Genomic DNA, 10,000 nt, shown 5'->3' on the forward strand with positions numbered 1-10,000 from the left:
AATTAGCTGAATGAGCACGACGGCGCGATCTCGATTGTTGACGACTCTGGGGTCTGGCACCGTCTCGGGGGACTGAGGATGTGTCACGACTTCTGTGCGAACCTGAGGGCGGCAGGGGGGAAGGAGGAGGTTTCCCCAAGTCACCTGGTGAAGTAGCTCCAGCTGGTTGATACGGCGGGTCTTCGTGAAATTGGCCAGACCACCTGCAATCGGGCGTGGGGCAGTCGTGCAGATGCGGAAATCGTCCTTCATCACGCCCACAGTTAGCAGCGTCTGCGTAGGAATGGTGACACCAATTGCTGGCATTCATGCCCCACCGAGTTCCTCCCAAACATGACATAACGTCAGCTAGGAGAGATTGATGGTGGTGCTGCTGTTGATGTACGTGTTGGAGATGCTGCTCGTGGATTTGTTTATGATGCTCCCATACGGCTCTGTGCCATTCCCAAGCATTGGCTTCTCGTTGGTCCCATCTTTCCCTGGTATTTGGCATCGGCACGCCCTGGAAATTGTTCCCTACAGTTGGATCGGACCACGTAGGGTTTTGTTGGTGTTGAGTAGAGAAAGGACTTGCAGGACGAGGAGAAATACAGCTATTTCGCAAATCCTCCTGGCCACCGGAGGAATAGCTATGGGTCAAGTTTTCTTCCTCGTCCTCCTCAACAGGAGGACAGCGCACCTGTTCGCTTTCTACTGCTTCCTCCTCCTCCTCCTCCCCTTCCCCTATACTTGCTTTACTGAAAGACTTACGCAGATTGGCGGGAAGGGTTTCATCTTCCCATTCACTACTTTCATCATCGGATTCTTCTACAGTAGTCCAAACACCCGAGAGTCTTCTCTTTTGGCTCTCGTTCTCACTCGAGGGAGCGCTACTCTTTTCTTGAGCTTTTTCTCTCTCGTGAATAGAACTATTAACATTCTCATACTGAGGCTCGTATAATTTTTCCTTCGTCGAAACACTCAGGCAAACTTTGCTGTAGTAATCAGCGCTGGAAACACTCGACCTGACATCCGAGTCAGTGGTGGCCCAACAAGGAGTAGCATGAACTACTCCACTCTCGAGAGAGCCTCTAGTTGACTTTGGAGGACGAGTATTTTCCTTTTTACAAGCACTTTCAGTTTCCCGACTTCTTCCTAAAGAACTAGAGAGCGTCGAGAAATTGGATGAATCTGTACCAGCCATACACGGAACAGCATGAACAATACCTGTACCGATCACTTTGACCTCTGTGACCAAGGTCTCTGCTCTGTCCTCGTCTGCTTCATCGCTGCCGTCAGTTTCTGACTCCGAGTAAAGGTCATCAGGCGAATTTTCTCGTGATTTATAAGACTTGGATAATTCATATTCGTGACTTCCATCACTGTCATCACTATCGCATTCGTCATCACTCTCATCGCTATCGTCACTATCACCTTCGTGAATGGGGGTTGATGACGTTACTTCCTCGTCCTCGGTACGAACTCTTACTTTGATCTCGCCCTCCGAAAGACTGACATCAACGTCACAATTCAAGTCACCACTGATCGTTCTAGGAATGTTGTTGGTGACAGTGGTGTTGCTGACACCAGGTGGTTTGGCAGACGAAAGCAATGACGAAGTAGCTTGCTGGTCTTCGACCGGTTCATACTGGGGACAGGTAATGAAGGAATACCTGGCACTGACGTCTTCGTAGACAGATTTCGGTTCATCATATACGGCAGATCCCATGGCACTGTAATAAAAGGAGGTCGCCTCTGATTCCATAGACTCTGCAGAAGGCGTGCGTGATAATCTGCGGTAATCTCTTCCTGAGTCATCACACACGCCGTCCCAGGTGTCTTCGTACTGCGGTCTGCGCCATCGAGTCGGAGATGAAGGCAAAGAACCACCCGATGTTTGGGAGGTCTGAGAAGGCCTGCGAGGCCGTGATGATTGTAATGGGGAGGTTGGTAATGACGGAGGTCGGATACGGCGTCGGCGACCCGATGCCCCTCCTGACGACTCCCCTCCCGAACCACCAGGATTATAACCCCCATCCATTCCACCTCCACCACCACTTGTCCCTCCACCACTATTTCTCCAACCACTACCACCACCACCACCACCACCTGAGACACCTTCTTTGCTATTGTTTCTATTACCCTCCATCTCTCCTGACCCACCACCATAACTTTGACTGCCACTGCCACCGCCACCACCACCCGCCGCCGCCGCCACCGGAACAAGTATTTGAAGCAGTTGAACCATTATTAGAAGCACACGATTTACTGGGGAGCTCATTAGTCTGAGAATGTAAACTTAAACTACGACGGTGAGCCTCTGACTTTATGCTTTTACGTTTTTCGGATTTACTATTCCTTTTATCCCGGTCCTTACTCCTTTTCCTGCATTTTTTATGGTCGCTCTGGGAATTACTAGAATTGTGATGACTGGAATTACTAGTGTCACGTTTTAGGGTACAGCTGTCTCTTAGGTCATTCAAACCAAACGAATGTTTCTCGTGGAAACTAATATTTTCGTAAGGCAAGTTGTCGACTTTAAGCTCTCGGGTTAAAGATGATTTAGATTTCTCCGTGGATACTTCAGACGGATTGAGACTTGGGTGTGAACTCTGTGAACGCGTTCTCCTTTTCTCACCTGAATGAGAGAGACCCTCTGCCAAACGCCTGGCACTGGGGCTAGCCTTAGGACTATGCCAGGTGCTCTCGTGACTACTATCCCCGTCAGCCCCTCTACCACAATCCCAGACCCCACTAGTTTCAATAAGGGTACCGTTCACAAGAGGCTTAGCAGAAGGCTCAGGGAAATTCTTCCACCGAGTGGGTGGAGTGGGTGCGATATTACCTGCTGATGATTCATGGCTGCTATTCTTGAGGGCACGTCGTGGGCGTGGGCTGGGGACCGGGGGCACTACTACATCACTGACAGCGGGAGAGGAGGAGCATTCAGTGCCAGCAGGGCGGTTATTTTTAGTGTCCAACACCTGTAATTGGTCGATTTTAGCGATGGGGGTTGAAAAGCTCTCTTCCCCACAGTCGTCCCCGATCCTAGTGCCACCCGCCTTTCCTCTGCCATCTACCAACAGAGCTGCTGTCCTTGTTGTTTTCGTCCTGTTGTGCTCTGATTCAGAATGAAGAGAGAGAGGGACAATGGGCGGTATTTTATCTTGCTCAGTTATGTTAGAGGCTCCTTTGCAGGTTTCTTTTTCCTTTTGCAAACGACTAACTCTACTGTCTTCCTCCCCTCTGCTTCTCTTTTCCTGATATTTATTGCCTTCGCATTCATTTCCCGGCACATTAGTTAACCCAGAGCGGAATCTAGGAGCAGCCGAGCCAAAAGCATGTAATATCCCGGAAAAGTATTTTATTGGAGTTGCTCTGCTTTTACCTTTTGAACTGCTTTTCTTAGATTTCTTGCCTACATCGGCGTCTCTCCCGTGTTTAGAGGAACTGGTCTCTGACTTATCTTTTGTTCTATTTTCCTTGAATTCTTCGGCCAACGGCCCGTATGTGTCAGGGGTTCTTCTTTGAGGCTGTGCATCACCTATATTATATTCAGAGATACAAGTCCGTTCGAGACTACTTTTGGGGAAGGATGCAGACACGAAAGTAGGCGGCGGCTTAGAGTGCTTAGACGAGGAGGAGGCTTTAAGGGTCGACCCTCTCGAGCGTGAGGGTTCGAGGACGAGTTCACTCTTCTGTACCTTTTTCGGCTGGCAGTCACTGGATTCATTTCCACACACAGGGACCTCTAAAACAGCACGCTGGGTAGTTTGGGCGAATTTACGGCTATCCCCTGTGCCCACCTGAATTCTTTGGACGTGGTACTCGTTACCAAATAGTACTTGACCAGAAGTTGAGCTTGAAGCACGAGACTCTTTAGGTTCCACTTGACTGCTTTTAATTGAATCATTGCTGCGACTATAACTGTTACCTCGACCTTGAGATTTGGAACTTTTTGGTTTAGACTTTGGACGAGCATGACAGCAACTACTGGTTTCACTTGAAGACGATACTGTGCTCGCCCTTGAAACGGAGTTAAGGTCACTCTTTCGAAAAGAATCGACACTTGCTGATCGCTTCCCGTGTCCCCCGCCTTCATTGCTGCCCCTTAAATTCACAACAGGGACATTCAAATCATTGCTTCTATTTCCTTCCTGACTTTTTCTTCTTGAAGGGAAATTATCATTAAAAGAAGGTCGCCCCTGATGATCTATGTTCTCATACGTTCTTTCGTTTCTTGACGTTGCATCCTTCTTCAGTGGAGATAAACCTCCATCGACATGGGTGGTGCTCTCATTCCCTTTAACATTGCCCTCCAAAGTAACCGAAATATTCAACGGTAATTCAATAGATTCCACTGATCTCGTTACATCAGTCCGATTCAGTAATTTCCGATTAGTCAGAGGTGGTGTGAGTTGTATGGTGATATTCGTTCTATTCATATCTCCCAACTCTTCGGAATTTTTCTCTCTCTCAATGTTCCTTTCACAGTCAAAAGCCGACACCTGATCTACAAGTACTTTATTTTTCTCCTGATAACTACAAGTTTCATTATAAGGACAATTATTTTCGATGTCCTTTACACTTGGCTCTGAAAATTCTTTGTTTAACTTCAGATTTTCTTCCTCACCAACTTTGTCGTCGTCTCTCTGAGTTAATGGTGGCTCATTTGGCACTACGACACCTCTCTCTGTTGACAGCACTGATTTTGGTTCCTGTACCGGATCAGCAGTAATGCCTTCTCTTAAAATGCTTAAGGCATTTTTTATGACACTCGGATTAAGAATCGCGTGATGATCGTGTTTGGCATTTGAGTGATGAATGACGAGTCCCTGAGTGAGTACTTTCTCCGTTCTCTCTGCCGTGCTGTCATCGATGCTGCCACCTTCTACACTGGTGCAACACCCACTACCGCCTCCAACGCCCACTGCTTTTTCCCCACCCACGACACCACCACACCCACTTCTCTCTGTTATGTCCACTTTCTTGATATCTTGAAGGCCACATACATGAATATCATTAAGGCCACTTATATCCTCTATTAAGCTGGCTTTGTATTTCCCATTAACAAACTCTAACTTTTCGGTGCCATTAAATTCATCCTCCTCTTGTAAACTTAAATCCCGAGACGATGTGTCGAATCTTTGGGGTTCATCTTTAGCACTATTGTTTTCATTATTGTCCCCATTGTCATTAGCAGCATTTATAATGATCTTCTTGTTAGCAGGTTTAGATCTCCTCCCGGGATCTTGGTGATTGAATTGAAGTAGTTTGTGTTTCTTGACCTTACGGACTCCGAATTTTAAACGAGACAACTTCGTTTCGTCAACACTACAAGACTTGCGGGGTTGATATCCGAAGACGGGAGACGATTTATATGGGAATGCAGAAGAAGAGAGCTGCGTGGATTTCCTCTCCACCCGTCTGTGCCCAACCCCATCATCATTAACCCGCCTGGCACCACCACTAACAGCATCTCTCCAAGGCGATGAGGTTTTTGTCTCTCGGCGATCGCCACCGCCAGCACTTTCCTTACACCCTGTTCGACGCGCTGCCGCAGCAGCAGCAGCCGCCCCCGCTAACTTCCCTAATTGGTGCATTCGTCTCATCCTTGAATCACCTGTCTGTCTCACATCGGGAGCACTCCTCCAACGTCGCCAAACATGTCCAAGAGTATCTTTGTCACTGGGTTCGGCGTCAGCTTCGTAACCAAGGGAGTCGTCCGTATACCAAGAGGTTGTGTCGTCAGATTCACAGTATGTAGTGTCATCAATGCTAGGACTAGGGGACAGGGGATTGTTCTCAGGAAATTCATGATTGTCTTCTGAAGAAGACGACGACGACGATGGGGATGACGGTGAATCAGAGGATGAGGAGGAGGAGGAAACGTCACTTTCTTCTTCAGCTTTTGGCGCAATACCTATAGAAACTATATCAGGAGAAGCACCTCTCTTCACCTTTTCTGGAATTTGTGTTTTTTCAAAGGAATCCTTTTCTTCTAAATCAGAAAATGACACTGGTTCTTTGAAATATTCATCCACCACCTGCTTAATGAAAGCTTCGTCCTCGTGCCAAGTCTTACGGTCACCTATTGAGGGGGTCACTTTTGAACTGGTTTTACATTCACCAACTGTCACATTAGCCTTCTTGTATTGATCCCTCAGCGATAAGTCGTGATACTTCAACTGCGACTTCTCAATGAAAACAAAGCTATCGTCTGTCACACCCTCTCTCTCGTCTACATCGTCAAGAATTCCACTTAGGATACTGTCGCTGGGTTTGTTCTGTTTGTTATTAAAGTCTACATAATTGACACCTGATCTCACATGACTAAACCTACTCAAATTTCCCCGTCCAGTTAGAAAGCCACCTCTTCCTCTACTCGAACTACCAACACCATAATTAAAGTTATTAGTACAGGCATAATTACTGTTACCCTTTCCAGTGTTATTTCTGACACCATCAACGGCGAGCAAGCCCCTTGAAAAACCTCGCACTGCGGGAGAGGCAGTTTTCCCCTGACACCCACACGGTAGAGATTCGGCACTGACTGCCTTCAAGTGACCGAGAGAGTGCCTCTTCAGGTGTTCGACCCCCTCATAACCACCATAGGAGTCGCAACCCGAACCATCACCTATGCTTTCATCCAAGCTGCTCAAATGCATGCAAGACAGAGACGCCCACCTGTACCGACTCTTCCTCTGGCGGTGCCGAGGGCCACCTTCCCAGCAGCGCTTCTGGCCCTTCCGGTCGCCCCAAGCAGTCGGATTCAAACCCACATGCTGCTGCAATAACTGGTGCTGCTGTTGAGCCACCTGTTGCTGCAGCTGCACATGAGGAGCAACCTGCAGGGGCTGCTGTTGGTAATCGAGCTGACACTGGGGTAACGGAGATGTCATGTCTGCCGTTATCGGGCAAACTGACTCCTCTTCTTCGGCGCTGTAGCTGCACTCCAGAGGAGGCGATGAATGGTGTCTGAAGAGCAAACGATGAACCAACCGCCTGGGAAGTGAAGTCTGGACGTCCTGGTTCACAAATTGTTGATGAGCCTCACAAGATCCGTAATACAGAGGTTGCTCTTCTGCAGGTGGTGGTGCCTCTCCACCCTCACCTCCCCTGCTAGGGGTTCGAGTCAAACGAAAAGGATGGGTCTTCGATCGCCAATGAACGTTGATTTTATATTGGCCCGGTTTTAGATGGATTGTGTAACTCCTGTACGGAGATTGTCCGACCTCCCCAGAAGAGAACTGACTATTCACTTGGGAATAGAGTCTAGTGCCATCTCCAGATTCTATCGTCGAAGGTGAATGCGGAGAAACACCCTCAAAATGATTAAGTGTGTTAGGGGACGGAATATGAATTTCTGTATAATGGCGATTTCCCCTATCAGTGCCACTACCCAAACTTGACGACGACTCAAAAGACGCACTTTGGTTAACACTTTGATGTCCACTACTTAACTTACTAAAAGTTTTGACTTTCGGAAAATGTTTCAAGAGGTATGACTTTAAAGGCTTTTTCTCATAAGTCCTTTGCTGTGGTTTGTGCGTTTGCTGACCACCATGTATGTGAAATACGTGATTATTGAATATTTCGTCGTACTTAGGTGGTTCATCAAGAGTTTCCCGGTAATTGGTAGAGGAGGCGTTGGGTTTGTGGGCGTTGATATTGGGGCTTGATTTCTGTTGGCTATTTCCAAAATGAGCACTATTATTATAATGATTCTTGTGGCTGCTGCTGTTGTTGTTATTCTGTGGATGGGGTTTCTGGGAAGGAAGGAATACAGGTATGCCACCGTTAACACCTGTCTTGAAACTCCCTTGGACAAACTGCTGTTGTTGCTGCTTCTGATGAGGCTGTGGTTGCTGTTGTTGCTGTTGGTCACGACGCACAATAGTGGCACGGGGCACGCCAGATCGCACGTCAAGATTCACGTGCAAAACATTTTTCCCACTGTTAACACCCTGGGTCACTTTGGATTGCGTTGACCTCCCTTCAGGGACACGCCTTCCTCGTTTACCTTCGGCCATGGACATGGGGATGGATCAAACCCCGAAAGAAAGGGATACGGGTGTCTATGATGGCACCATTGAACTCCAACCCGCACTACCTACGCCCACCATCAGTGCCAAATTCTAACGGGCGGGTGGTGGGATCGCTGATAAAGTCACTCACCGATATCAGAATATGTGACCGTTCAGCAGGTCACTGTTCTCGTGACCCGCTTGTCACATCCCCATTTTCAGGATCTATAAATATGCAACAAAGAAAATATTAAGGAATACACGGACAAAATCTATTACTTTCTATGCACTAGTCACAACAAATTCAATATGTTTAATTACATGTAATATATAAGTTACAAAGTTCATAGGCATTCCTCAATGCAACTGATCTATTCGTTACTCACGATACACTTTCACCCACTACCTGCACACGAGGGCGTTTACAAACATGCATAATTTCCTTATGAATTTTCTGACTACAATATAACATGCAATGACATAACATTTATTTCATCATTAAGTCCTACTTAAATTATGAAGCCATGTACTATATTTGTAAGTATTTCAGTATTATATTATGGAATTGTAGACAAGTTCTATGACGAGAGAGAGAGAGAGAGAGAGAGAGAGAGAGAGAGAGAGAGAGAGAGAGAGAGAGAGAGAGAGAGAGAGAGAGACAGAGACAGAGAGAGAGATAATAACCCTGAACAGACAAGGTATAAAAGTAAGTTTACCAAATTGAGTAACGCTTACGATAAAAGGTCACACAAGCAAATATTGCACCACTCACTTCTAATAAAAACCGCTATAACAATAACAATTAAAAACCAAGATTGTGGCGCGAACGGCAAAAAATTCAGGTAATTGGTAAATACAATCATTCATATAATTATCTAAATAATCCAAACCTGACGAAACAAAGCCTATATTTAAAGAATATAAGATTGAGAAATGATCCAAGGCTCGAGTAGATGAAAATATATATAAAGATTCAGGCTAGCAAAGTTGACAACCATGAATAAAGCGACAAATTTACTTGATAAAATAATCATCACAAATCTATTAATGAAATTCGAATAAAATTTCAATTTAATATCACGATCAATTATCCTATTTGACACCAGTCTCCTACTCCGTGCCACCCAGCACCTCCCTCCCATCCCCACCGAGGAATTTTCATTTAAACTTCAACACCTCATTAGTTCTAACACTGGGACTCTTCCCGTTTGATCTCCCTTCGACCCCTTGTTCCAGCAGTCCTTGCATCACGGCATTTACATCAGCTTTCTCCTCCCTCAGGAACTCACCCCATACGTCATTCGACTGGTTATTTCAATATTTCAAATAACTGACGTACCGCTGTCGTCCTTTCCCTTATGAATATCTTATCAATAAATAGTGAAATAGTGTAATAGTGAAGCACATATGAAGTGTTTAAGACCTTTATAGATAATTCTTGTCTTAATTCCTCCTCTTTAAACTATCCACTTGGTCTCCAAGATAAAAATTCAATAACAAAATTCTGTTATTTTCTTAGATAAGAAAAACAACCAAGACTCTAATAAAATACCAGGATACAACAGCTTCCCTAATTCCAGTTTCAAGATCCTCCATTGATAACATGTTATATAACAAAGGCACTCTCCTAATGTTTGGGCAATAAGTTGTCGAAATGTCCGAGTCAATTGGGCGAATTTCCTACTCTAAAACAGAGAAAAATCTTATGAGATATCTAAAAGAATACAGTACACTTATCGAGTTGCGCAAGAATAAGGGAAACCTCTATACTCAACCCTAACTGACTGAAATTTTGAAAATATTCTAAAATATTGCAAAAATATGCATTTACTATTCACTTTCACATGAAAATTATGGATTCTTATTTCCCCAACTAAACAAAATCTCCAAACACCATCTAGAAAAAGAATTATATATATATATATATATATATATATATATATATATATATATATATATATATATATATATATATATATATATATATATATATA

At 45.2% G+C, this 10,000-nt stretch overlaps 1 protein-coding gene across 1 annotated transcript in view; it reads right to left on the reverse strand.

Moving 5' to 3' along the window:
- The window catches only part of LOC137635025 (uncharacterized), a 58,428-nt gene extending 51,768 nt beyond the window's left edge, over positions 1–6,660 (reverse strand). Inside the window, 2 exon segments of the mRNA XM_068367636.1 lie at positions 1–2,183; positions 2,185–6,660. The exon segment at positions 1–2,183 is cut by the window's left edge and continues 193 nt beyond it. Coding sequence (XP_068223737.1) covers positions 1–2,183; positions 2,185–6,647 — 6,646 coding nt within the window. The 5' untranslated portion in view covers positions 6,648–6,660.
- Between the last annotated feature and the right edge of the window lie 3,340 nt (positions 6,661–10,000).

The sequence above is a fragment of the Palaemon carinicauda genome, chromosome 45, assembly GCF_036898095.1.
Source record: "Palaemon carinicauda isolate YSFRI2023 chromosome 45, ASM3689809v2, whole genome shotgun sequence".
NCBI lineage: Eukaryota > Metazoa > Arthropoda > Malacostraca > Decapoda > Palaemonidae > Palaemon > Palaemon carinicauda.